At 43.5% G+C, this 13,359-nt stretch overlaps 1 protein-coding gene across 9 annotated transcripts in view; it reads left to right on the top strand.

Moving 5' to 3' along the window:
- The window catches only part of ITPRID2 (ITPR interacting domain containing 2), a 67,927-nt gene that overhangs the window by 40,553 nt on the left and 14,015 nt on the right, over positions 1-13,359 (top strand). For all 9 annotated transcript variants that reach the window (XR_014556565.1, XR_014556566.1, XM_083704602.1 and 6 more), the window contains 3 exons: positions 1,586-1,658; positions 9,562-9,653; positions 11,964-13,157. Coding sequence is in view for 7 of the 9 variants with exons in the window: in XM_083704602.1 (XP_083560728.1) it covers positions 1,586-1,658; positions 9,562-9,653; positions 11,964-13,157 (1,359 nt within the window). In the remaining 2 variants the exon portion in view is untranslated. The remainder of the gene's footprint in view (positions 1-1,585; positions 1,659-9,561; positions 9,654-11,963; positions 13,158-13,359) is intronic.

The following is a 13,359-nucleotide window of genomic DNA, read 5'->3' as shown; positions in this document are numbered from 1 at the left end:
ATTACTTTGGTAATAAACCTACCATGTGGTGTTATAGAATCATAAAATCATAGAGCTGCAAGGGAACCTCGGGATCATCTAGTCCAGTGTTTCCCAAACTTGGGTCTCCCGCTGTTTTTGGACTACAACTCCCATCATCCTTAGCTAGCAGGACTAGAGGTTAGGGATCATGGGAATCAGTGTTAGAAACTGAGATATGAAAGCTGAGAGCTAAATGGCACCTTAAACCTAGGTTATGGGCACAACAATGGAATGTCTAGGTGTCCTTTTTTTATAACAAAAATACAAAGCTGAAATATATGAAGTTGTCCCATATGGGGATCAAACCTGAAGACTTGGCATGGTTAGCACTATGCTCTAACCCAGCCTTCCTCAACCTGTGGGTCCCCAGATGTTGTTGAACTACAACTCCCATCATTCCTAGCCAACATGACCAGTGGTCTGGGAGTTGTAGTCTAACAACATCTGGGGACCCACAGGTGGAGAACCGCTGCAACACATGGGTAGGCAAACTAAGGCCCGGGGGCCGGATCCGGCCCAATCGTCTTCTCAATCTGGCCCGCGACCGGTCTGGGAATCAGCGTGTTTTTACATGAATAGAATGTGTCCTTTTATTTAAAATGCATCTCTGGGTTATTTGTGGGGCATAGGAATTTGTTCATTTTTCCCCTTCAAAATATAGTCCGTCTCCCACCCCCCAAGGTCTAAGGGACAGTGGCCTGAAACAGTTTGCTGACCCCTGCTCTAACCCGCCGAGATATATGTGAATACTCAATTCTTCATCTATGAACCTGTACAAATAATATTAAAAAGTCTACATATGGAATTGTATCAAGGGGAGATTAGTTAGGATCTGCTAAAATCCTAAAGCAATGGGATAGTTTTCAGCTTTCACAGAACTGTTCTGAGGATCAGTATTAACGTGGTTTGGACTCGGGGAGAGAGAGAGAGAGAGAGAGAGAGAGAAGGAGATAGTTTGCAGACTTAGAGGCATGGTAGAAACCTCTGCAACATGTTAGTGGTTTTAAGATCAGAAGATTTGCAGCTGGGGCATCTACAATGCCCTTTATGAACAATGTCTCCCTCCACCCTTTTAAACACACGAGTTTGGAGAAGACTTTAGTGAAATTCACAAGCTAGCTGTCATTAACTTTATTATTTTTGTTTGGTCTAAATAATGATATTGTGTCAGTAAACCAGCATAGCTACCTGTTGTTGTTGTTGTTTTTAAACATTCTTGCCTAAAAACGAAAAGCTCTTTTGGAGATGATTGTGTTTTCTATACAACATTTCTCTTTTTTTAAAAAAAAACCCAAAACCTTCATTGCCCCTGGAATACTGATATGGTGTCTTTTTATTCCACATATATCATGTTCTGCATGTTCCAGCTTAAATACTTATTTTCTGCTGCAGGAAGTCTGAAAGGGATATACTAATGATAAACAGCAATGAATGTTTACTTTGGATTGCCAAATTTGATTGCGTTGGATTGTGAATCAGCTAAGTAGCTAGTTATGTTGATCAGTGGGCATAACTGTCTGTTGGGCATGACTCAAAAAATGCTTTGATTTTATTCCTACTGCAGATTCAAAGTACAGAAGGAGAGATTCCACATGCTCTTAACATGAGCCAGCTGGCTTTAGCCAAGACTAAAAAAGGTGAGTAGTTTTCTCTCCTCTTTCTTTTTGGCCCCCTCTGAAACGGCTCTGGCACAGTCCCATTTGTTTCTGACAGTGCCCATTGACATGCCCATTGATGCAAGCACTTGGGAGCATCTTAAATTGCAGCCCACCCCAAAGATCCTTGTCTGCTTCTCTGCCAGCTTTCAAATCATAGTGTTCCCCTTGTGAAGTGGCACTTCAAATGAGAGAGGATGAATCATGTTTCTAACCTCAATGAGTGGTTCTGCTTCTCTGTGCTGCGGGTGATGGGTCGGAGAAACTGAAAGGTTGTGTTTTGCTTTGTTTTTTTATAACGGAGCCCTGTCATTTGAAATGACAATTTTAAACCTTAAAATTACAAACTCTTTCAACCTGAATTGTGTGGTACATCCAGCATTTTACTGCCCTTCAGACTGCTGACTGTACAGAAGCCTCGTACTTTTGACCACACAGATTGTCTTCCACTGCAGTCCTCTGCACATTTTAAGTTCCACTGTGTCCAAGGGGGATTCTTCCCTAGTAAGTCTGTTTTCAGGGTGCAGCATTTGCGTGTCGAGACCCCGCAGCCACCCCCTCATTGGAAATAACTCACACAAGGACATGGATATTAGGTTTATGTTATTGGGCAAATTTTGGCCACAACTTTATTGAAATTACAGAATGTGAGCGGTATTGGCTTAGGCATTGATTGGACCTGACTATATCTGACTCCAGCCCATTGTGCAGGAAGTCCTAGTAAGGGTAAGCCACTGGTAGGGGGAGCCCTGTCGATACGAACCAACTCAAGCTCCCCCTGGTATTCCCGTCAGGGTCATGTCAAGGCCTTAGCCGCCCAGCCGGGCTTCAGACTAGATCAACGTCCCCAGATTCCTTTAACAGAATACCCTTAAGCATGGAGGGACAGGTATGGTCACACCTCCCCTCCCCCACACAAATTCAAACAATGCCTAACCGCAACCCTAACAAAGTTGTGACGATTGCTACGAAGTAGGTGAAAACCAAGTGGCCAGTGCCAATTTGCCAAGTGGAAAAATTCCTACCAGGCCCCTTGGACAACCAAGGTAACCAACCGAAGTCCATAGCAAGGCCATTGCCTAACCTGCAAAATAGGGAAGGAGGGCGGGTGATTGAGGAAGCGAGCCAAAGAGGAAGTCCTCTGGCTCGCTCCTCCGTTTAAATGGCCTCGGCCACGCCTCTCCCCAGCCAGCGGGTTGGCTGGCCGGGCTCTGACGTGGCCGGGATCCCCCAGGCAATGGGGGACAAGGTAAGGTGTCCCCCCCCCCCCAGGGAGTGGGTGGTCACGCGGTCCACCGCAACTCCTCCCCACTGGGAAGTGGAGTGGATTTATCCCCCTCTTTCTCTGCCAATATATGGGCAAGGGTATTGCCTAAAGGATGAAAGCAAGGGCAGTGTAGGATTCCCAGCCTGCACTATACAGCTGATGGACATGAAAGAATGCCAGAATGCATCACAGGAAAGCACCATTTGCTTCCTGAGCCCTGTCTGAGCAAGGAAAAGGGGTGGGCTCCTGGGAGGCCAAATTAACTGGGTTATTGTGCAGTAGCAAAAATATCTGCCCACCATTCAGGGAGCTGATCAAGAAAATACATTGTTCATTGCATGCATGTAACTTTTGAATGTACTTTAGAAGTTGCTATGCAATATAAAGAAAATAGACATATAGAGTGAATTGTGCTTCCAATTTCAATACAGAAAACATTTTGCTACTGATCTCAAAAGTAAAAAACACTGGTGCCATGTGCATGTGCAGCTGACAATAGAATTTAGGTACATACATGCTTGTGTGAGTGTGTGCACTTTGAGTTGAGAGCCCTGTGCTCCTGTTTAGTAATCAGTCAGCTTATTATCAGACCCAGGTTTTGTTTATTAATTCTCCGAGTCCTAATCCTTCAACCTTGGTTCAGGCTCACATGAAAGCCCTAGCCTTGCACTGCAAGATGTTATCTCATTTCCATCAACCTGTTTTCCACTGCCTGTTTCCAAAGCCCGTTAATAACAAAACAGGAGTCCAGATGCACCTTTCGTATATGTAGCTTGTGACTCTTAAACGCGTGCTTTGATACCCATACCAGTGTTGTGCTCATCAGCACAGAATGTTATGCACTTGTAATACATTTTTGGTGGCATTGTGCCTCCAAGGAGAAGGTCACTGTTGCTTTTTGTAACTTACTGCAGTCTGAAAAACATGTTTAGCAGGCACACAGTAAAACGTACAATATCTGATTGTTTTTGTAATCTTTGTCTTTTTTTTACAAGCATGGGGGCAACCCATTCTTAGGATTTTTATGTTAAACACTGCTGCATTTTACAACTACTGTGCCATGCACAAATGCAAGCTTTTTTTAAGAAAAAAAATGTCACTGCCCTCTTTATGAATTGTGCTTAAAAAGAAAAAAAGCTTAATGTAATCATTTTTCATAATCTTCTGCTGGCTGAAAAAACAATATTGCAAAACAATCTCCCTGTACATATGATATGATGTACTTTTTAGGTAATGCATTTTACCCAAATGAGTTTATCTGGTGTGTTCAGCACCGGCATTTGTTATTACGTAACCCGAATGGAGATATGTTTTGCTTTCTGGATTTCTTTCCTATGACTGGAACAGAAAGATACCATTGCTCTGCACTATAAAAATGAAAGTGCTGCTGAAATGTCCAGCATATGCTAGTTAATTGGAGGAAGCTCATTTCAGGGAAGGCACCACTTTCCTGTCCCTCAACCCTTTCTTCTGTGATGGCTTGACCTTGGAGCAACATGAGTATTAGGGGGGCTAGTGTGCCAATGTTGGAGTATGGTAGTGATGGCCAAACTTGGCCCTCCTGCTGTTTTGGGACTACAACTCCCATCGTCCCTAGCTAACAGGACCAGTGGTCAGGGATGATGGGCATTGTAGTCCCAAAACAGCTGGAAGGCCAAGTTTGGCCATCACTGGAGTAAGGCTTCAGAGATCAAGGTTTAAATCCCCTCTTGGCCATGTAGCTCACTAGGTGACCATGGGCCAGTGTTTCTGCATTTCAGTCTAACCTACCTCACAGAGTTGTCGTAGCGATAAAATGAGTGGGGGGAACCATGAGCATGACATTGAAGAAGAGGGTGGGCTTAACAAACCCGTAAGTAACAGTTTGTTCTTTCTGGAACCCCAGCTCTCAAGTCTCTGGCAGATTGAGAGAGAAGTTGAACACCCAAGTGTCTTGAAAGCTCAGAAGTCAAATGCAATCATATGAACTTGCCTTATACTGAATCCAGCTGTCCTGTGATAAGACATTTGCCCAGCATCACCTATTTTATCTATCCATTTAAAAGGTTTATGTTGATATTACTAACAAAATAAAATAAATATATATTTTTTAAAAAACCCTTCCATTAGCACCTTAGAGATCAACTAAGTTAGCTATTGGTATGAGCTTTTGACACGATAGCTCATACCAATAACTAACTTAGTTGGTCTCTAAGGTGCTACTGGAAGGAATTTGTTTATTTTATTTTAGTTATTTTATTTTGTTTTGACTACGGCAGACCAACACGGCTACCTACCTGTTGATATTACTAGTACTCCTTCTACGTTTGTATCCTGCCTTGCCACTAAGTTGCTCAAGGTCATGGTATACGTGGTTCTCCCCTCCTCCTCTCATTATCACAACAACTCTCTGAGGTACATTTGGCTGAGAGATGGGGACTGGTCGATGGTCACCAAATGAGCTCATGACTGGATGGGGATATGAACCCTTGTCTCCCAAGTCCTAACCATAGACTACATTGGGTTTCTACTATACCAGTATTCAGCTTCCGGGGTGGATTTACAAGTGTTTTTCAGCTGAGATCAAAGTTTTGCGTGTGTCCACTGGAAATGTGAAATAATTCATTGTCACAATTATTTGTTGTTGTTCTTGACCAATATTTCAGTTTCTCGGGAGGTGTTGCTTCTTTATTTTTAGCACAGTTGCTTCCCTTTTTGGGAGGTAGTTAATACAACAGTTATAGATATGTGTGCAGACTTCAGTACACAAACAGGTCAATACGCAGGGCCAGCAGTTCTTCAAGGCCTAGATATCTGAGAACCTCTCAGCTAGAGGGTGCCATTAGAGTTGACCCTGCTAACCAGCAGATACTGGGGTGCAGCAGTAGCCACCCGCCACTCTTTCCTCCTGAGCCCACCAGCTGTTCCCCTCTGCTTCCCTGAGGTGTTTTGGAAGACAGTGTCTATATGGTTGTCAACGTTATATAGCTCTCTTTAGTTGAGGAGTGGAGAAGAGCCAACTTGCCAAAAGCCTTACATACAAAGATGAGGGACCTGTGGCCCTCCAGTTCCCATCAGCCTCAGCCATCAATTAGGGATGATGGACTCTGGATTCCACCAACACCTGGAGGCCAAGGGTTTCCTCAGGGGATGAAACAAATTGCAAATGAAGACCCTGCTCCTCCACCGCTAACCAAGTTAAGGGTCAAGTAGGACACTGCTATGCCATTAACTCGCTCCTGTTTTTCTGGTTTCAGGGTTAGATCTGAGTCTGCAGAATGCATAATTGACTAAGGCGTAACAGGTTCAAGCCAGTTTGTTTAGTGGATAGGAATGAATGATAAGAATTATTACAAAGGGGAATTTGCTGATGTGAATTTGCTGGATTGAGTTTCAGTGTGTTTTTGAGTTCATGTGCCCTTTAAAGCAGCCAATAAGAGCATTTCTCTCTCTTTTGAAAATGTTTTGACTATTTGTTTCTGAACATTGCTCACACTGGGCCTTCAGGTATAAAGCAGGTATTAATTTTACTGTTCGTAATGCTTTTTTAAAAATTATTTGGTGGTTCACAAAGGCCAACCTAATAAAAACTTGCAATTACTACTTTGCAAGGCCACCATCTATTACTCAGTGGTCTGAAGATTTCACTGCCCTTTCTACATTTGAGCACAGGGCTTATAATAATCAATCTCATTTAGATACCTATTCAGACATATGGACTGCTTATATGAATCTATATGTTTAAATTGCGGCTGCTGGAAAAAAATATTTTAAATGTCCCCCTCTCCCTTTCTTTTTGTTATACAGTGGTACTTCAGGTTACATACGCTTCAGGTTACAGACTCCGCTAACCCAGAAATAGTGCTTCAGGTTAAGAACTTTGCTTCAGGATGAGAACAGAAATTGTGCTCCAGGGGCGCGGCAGCAGCAGGAAGCCCCATTAGCTAAAGTGGTGCTTCAGGTTAAGAACAGTTTCAGGTTCAGTATGGACCTCTGGAACGAATTACGTTCTTAACCCGAGGTACCACTGTATCTGCAAATAAGCATTCTAAAATAAAAAATAAACTCCACCAAATACTTTGGTCACCCTTGTCTATTGTGGAGGAGCCATAGCTTGGCGATAAGGCATATCTTTTGTGAGTTGAGTTCCCAAGTCCAGTCACTTGCAGGCGTTGTCAATTTAAAACACCTTCTAACAGGAGAGCTGATTCAGTTGGAAAGCTTGCCCCTAAAAGTAGCCGCTGCTCTGAACGACGTTTGTGTGAAGTCATCAAATTATTAACACTCATGAGCAGCAAGTTGAACCCGCTTCAAATGTTAAAAGGCTTTCTTGACTTAATCTGCTCTGTAAGACTCTTGAGAGCTCATGATGGATTAATTGTTATTATTTCTTTCATGTGCAACTTTCATGTGCAATGTGTAAGAAATGTACTGACTGTCAGCTCCATGGAACCTTTAAAAACCTTTCATCAACCTTTTAAGAAACTTCACTGCTCCGTTTTTCAGCCATTCCTTATAAATTATACAGTTTCTTAAAGCAATTTAGGTGGGGAGGGGAAAAGAGGAGTTCCAGTTGGATCCTGCCAAAATGTTTACTCTAGCTGTGCACTTTAATTCCCCATAGAATCCTGAGACCTGTCTTGTAAAATGCCTCTTTGTGGCTTATTTTAACAGAACTTTGTGAAATGTGTAAAGGTCTGCCCCATGCAGGACACAGCCTGCCTGCAAGGACACCTACTAAATCCTGCGACATCCATTGACGCAGTTATATGTGACCATTGCCAGCATCTGAACATAGGAGGCTTGCCCATATCAAGTCAGACCATCCATCTAACTCATTATTGTCTTTACCATTGTTTCTCAAACTTGGATGTTGTTGGACCACAACTCCCACCACCCCTGACCACTAGCCCTGCTAGTTAGGGATTATGGGAGTTGTAGTCCAACAACAGCTGGAGACTCAAGTTTGAGAAACACTGGTCTATACTAACTCTCAATAGTTCTCCCGGGTTTTGGGCAGGAGTCTTTACCAGCCTTACTTGGAGATGCCAGGGGTTAAACCTGAGGGTTTTTTGCATGCAAAGCAGATGCTACAGCACTTTCCCAAGGAAGGATGATGAGCTTCCTTTGATTTCTGTGATGTCCTCCACTGCATCCAGATGTAATTGGGCATTTGCATGTTAAATGCCAGTCTGCACTAAGTAGGTAGTGGTACTCAGCATACTGCCTCCTTGATGGATGAAGCTCTACATAAGCTAAGAGATGGTTGGGAGCATGGCAGCCTGCACTGAATGCAGTGTGTCTACCAGTTTTAAAAACAATGAAAGTTTTCTTTAGTTTTGCAAGAGGAATTTCAGTTTGGAACGCCTGTCTACAGACCAGTAGTTTTGCTAGGGCTGCCATACGTATGGACACATCTGGGCATTTTTCCTGGACACATCTGGGAATTGGGTGTAAAAAATGGCATCTGGGTGGATATTTCTGTATCAGCAAAATGTCAGATATATGGCAAGTAGGGTGATAAAAAAAGCTTTTAAAATCCACAACCCCCAAAAAACTTTTATTTTTGGGGGATTTTCTCTTTTGGGGATATGGCAACCTTGCTTTTGCTGACTGTTTTTGCTGTTTTGTTGTGCAGGATTTGATGTATGTGTTTTTAAACAGTATTTTATTGCTTGTTATGATTGTGATATCTTGTATCGTGTTTAGTTGCCCCATGCTCCCATTGGGAGGAAAAGTACAAGGAAATAAATCCAAAAGCCAATCTCAACATTATGTTATATACACCAGAATGTCTTAAGAACATGGAGCCCGGGGGGGGGGGGGGCGGGGCTGCACAGATAATGTTCTTAATGGTTAGAGTCACTCGTGGGCAAGAAGCAGGTTTAATTAATCATTTTAGCAGGATATTTGGACTGCTTTATTTGTCTGCTGAATTCAATTTCATGATGTGTCCAGTTTTGAAAGACACTTGACCTGGCACACAGATCTGCAAATGACTTAAGTCGGCCTGTTTAAACTGAGCAAGTCACAATGAAGCCAATGGAAATACAGTAAATCAGCAGAAATCCATAAGCTCTTCCTACTAGACCAAGTCAGCACCACTTGTGTTGTACCAAGCTGAAAGCAGCCTCCAGCCATGTATATTGCGCCTGCCCAATGTTCGACAGTCCCTGCTTCTGTATCCCAGACAGCAAACATTGGTTGAATTGCTGATGGGAGACCCCATGTGGTTGGTTGACTTTGTTGGCTCCATGGGTCACAAATAGTGTAGACCTGTGCGTGGATCAGAATTTTCTAAGTCTCCCTAGGCTGTAACTGGAGAGTTACTGCTTTTCCAGGAAGGAAGGGGAAGGGGGAACCCAGAGGGTTATTAGTGTCTACCTTAACTATACAATGCCTGTCCTGGAATTCACACAAAAGATGGCTCCTCTCATACTACCGATAGAATTTTTTTGCGTTCTCGTTCTGGCAGTGTGATTTGGGGAAACGGTTTCAAATCACAACCTTTGGGATGGAACGGGCCAAACATTGCAGTTCTGCTCTTTATAGCTAAATGCAGATTTGTGTCTGTGTTGGTTCACAATATCTACTGCAGACAAGTTTGTTTGAACCTTTTAGTTTCTCTTGCTTTCGCAGACCAGCTCTTACGATCAGCAAGTCAGCATTCTGACAGCAGTGGTTTTGCCGAGGATTCTTCCACAGACTGCTTCTTGCTGAATCAGTTGCAGGTACAAACCTTCTTTTTTTACCAAAACCTCCCAATGCGTACATGTTTAGGGGGAGAGATATATAAAATCCTAGGCATATTTTAAGGTTTTTTATTGGCTCTTGGTGACTGAGTAACAATAATGTTACAGCCATGAAGCTGTCCTCATTTCATTGCCACCAATCAGGGTGTTTCTTTCAGCTGAAACTCAGCCAAACTCAATTCCGGCCCCTCTCAGGTGGGTGCCATTGCCATTCTAAAGAGAATAAGGGAGGTGTTCATGGTGAGTTCTGGCACCTCTTCTTCTAGAAAAATATCACTGCCAGCAATGCTGCTTGTAGGGTTACTGTATTTTGAAGAGCAAAAAAGAAGATGCTATAAAGACTCTCATTTTCAATACCCCTGCTATATGTAGGCTATAGAAGCTGTGATATATTGCTGTTGGGGGGGGGGCAGGAGAAGAGAAGAGAAAAGTCTTCAGCCACCAGTTATGCCTATGTCTAATCCAGAAAGAATAGCCAGAGACATTTTGGCAAATTTAAAAAATCCACCTGGACATAAATTTTACTCCTGAGAAAGAGGACACACGGCAACCCTATTTCACCACTTACACAATTTAGTGTAAATCCCTACACAAATCTTTTTGTTTCTTTTTGCCTACATTTTAAAAATTATTTTTATCCTGATGCTACGCTGGTTATATGTAGATGTACTTCTTTTAGTGAGCATAAAACTTTCTAAGAATCGCTGCAAATGTATACTTCAGTCCTTGTTGCAAATGTATATTTTGGTCCCTGTTGCATGCATCAAGAAATGGAATCAGCCCTAAGATAAACTAAAAGTCCATGTTTTAGGCTTTGACCTGCTTATAAAATAAGTATTAGGGCATATCTGCCTTGCAGGATAAAATCACATCAATGTGCAAGTCCCCTCCCCACAGTCGTTGGTGTTGATCTGGGCAAAAATATGGTATTTTGTAGGTATATGACTATGTTCACAAGCAGTAAAATGCTGTAATGTCATGATTAACATTCTGCTTGTGTGAATGAAGGCATTGAAAGGCAGGAAACTTGTAATGTTAGCTTGAGCAAAGCAAGCTTTGCTTGTGCCATGAAGTTTTTAAATGACTGCCTGTCCGGTCTCTTCCTGTGCACTTCCAGCCCTTTCTGCTGGCTTGAGCAACAAGCTTCTCTGTAAGAAATGGAAAGGGATCCAGACTGAATTGCCAAAGATGACTTACCTCAAAATATTATAAATTAGTGCCCTCTGCTGTTAAACAGATTTTTCTTTAAGGAGTAGAATAATGTTTGGTATTTTTCTTCTTCTTTTTTAAGTGGCAGAAAATATATTGTCCATGTTTATATTCTGCCTTTTCTCCAGTGAGCTCAAGGCAGCAAACGTGATTCTCTTTCCCTCCCCATTTTTTCCAAAAAAATAATACCTTTTTTCTTTATTTTCATGGTACAGAAGATAAATTTTGAGAAAACAATTGTCACAGCAGTAAACAACAAATAACTTGTCTTGATAAAATTACAGACTTTTGATATGCCATCTATTAAAGTTTCATTTGAGACCATGCCACATTTTTCCATGAGCACTGGGTAGATTCCTGGTACAGTCTGAACAAGGTAGGTTAAGCTGGCTGGCCCAAGCTCACCCAGCACGGAGCTTCATAGCTAGGTGCAGATTTGAACCTGGGTTTCATCTATCCTAAGGGATGCGGGTGGCACTGTAGGTTAAACCACAGAGCCTAGGACTTGCCTATCAGAAGGTCGGCGGTTCGAATCCCCGCGACGGGGTGAGCTCCCATTGCTCAGTCCCTGCTCCTGCCAACCTAGCCGTTCGAAAGCATGTCAAAAGTCCAAGTAGATAAATAGGAACTGCTCCAGCGGTAAGGTAAACGGCGTTTCCGTGCGCTGCTCTGGTTCGCCAGAAGCGGCTTAGTCATGCTGGCCACATGACCCGGAAGCTGTACGCTGGCTCCCTCTGCCAATAAAGCGAGATGAGCGCCGCAACCCCAGAGTCGGTCACGACTTGACCTAGAGGTCAGGGGTCCCTTTACCTTTACCTTTACTTCATCTATCCTTATCTGACACTGTGATCACTATACCACACTGGACCTCACTGTGTTGTATATTAGAGAATTCAGTGGATTAAACATTTGACCAGCATTGCTTTATTTTCTCATGAATGCTTATTTCTCCAAACCAGCTATCTTATGGATTCGTTTTGCTTTTTATTTTATTTTTTAAAAGTTATTTGCATAAAGGTACAAATGTTTTGGTATTTTTGTTGTCTCTTCACCACCCTGTTCTCATTGTGTTCCTGACAGGGACACGAGTCATTGCAGGCCATGGGAAGCAGCGCTGACAGCTGCGACAGTGAGACAACGGTGACATCTTACAGTGAAGAACTCAAAACGCCAATAGATGAGCAGTCCTATTTTAATGAGCTTGATGAGGAGAAATTCCTCTGCACAGAAGTGGAGCAGCGGAAGAGGGAGGCGGTTTCTGGGAGCGACGCCAGAGAAGGTTGGAAAGTTCTAGAAGGCGAAACTGGGCAGGCTGAGACCAGAGGAGATACAGAGTTTGGCCAAGGAGGATATATTAGAAAAGATGAAGATGCTCTCACACAGGAGGGAGAGTCTGAAGTGCTGGAGGAAGGTAGCGAAGAGAGCGACGCAGATAAAAGCAGCGAGTACGAATTTCCTCAGTATAAAACGCACCACATTCTTAAATCGATGTCCTCTATAGAAAGCAGCAGTTCATCTCCTTCGTCCACTGAGCGGGTTAGCATTGCTTTGCAAAGAGCCCAGAGGAGGATAAGTGGCTCGTCTGATTCCAGAGCCGGTCGCTCGCTGCTCAAATCGAAAGACTTTCTTTTCAAGCAAAGGCATCGGATCTCTGAGTTGGACTATCCATTGAGGCGCTCCCAGTCTCTCCCATCTGCACTACTGAACCCGGTGAAAGTCGTCTCCTCTGTGAATGTCCAGCTCACTCCGGGAAAACAGACATTTTGTAGCCCCCCGTCTTTTACTTACAAGTACGATACTCCTGAACAGGAGGGGAAGGAGGAGCAGACGGAAGAGAAGCCCCCTGAGGAGAGAGACCACAGTCCCCCCAGGTGCAAATCCACACTTTTCATTGCACCATCATCCCTTAGGAAAGAAGGTTCCCAGCCTGCATTGAACAAGGCGGCGGACGAACCGTGTCGAAGCAGAATACAGAGCTGCCCTTTGCACCTCCCGGCTCATATGTCTCAGTCGTCGTGCTCGCTACATTCCCTTCAGTTTGACTATCCAGACAGGCCCTTATGCGCGCATATGAGAACATTTAGTACGCACAGCATCCCAAGCACCCCTGGGTCGTCTTGCAGTGGTTTGCCTTCCCCGTTCAGCTGCCCTTACTTGCTGAGGCACACTGGGCACCGGCGCCAAGCTCAGTCCATGCATTCGCCCTCCACGGTCGAAATGCAGCTGAGGAGAGTCTTGCACGACATCAGGAACTCTTTGCAAAACCTTTCGCAGGTAAACTAGCTCATGGCTGCAGTCTGTATACACCCCCCATGTGTCTGTTTGGAGGGCGCATATTTTGGTTGCTAAAAAGAAAGACGGCATGCACAACTGTTGTGTGGTGGTTTGTTTAAATTTAGGATTCCCCGTGGCACTTAGGGTTTCCACATGTAATTGATTTTGCTGGCAAAGGGGAAAGCTTGTCAAAGACTGGTTT

The sequence above is a fragment of the Podarcis gaigeae genome (assembly GCF_964106915.1).
Source record: "Podarcis gaigeae genome assembly, chromosome: 1".
In the NCBI taxonomy this organism is placed as follows: Eukaryota; Metazoa; Chordata; class Lepidosauria; order Squamata; family Lacertidae; genus Podarcis; species Podarcis gaigeae.
The sequence above is the reverse complement of the archived record's forward strand: the minus strand, read 5'-3'. Positions and strand labels throughout refer to the sequence as shown.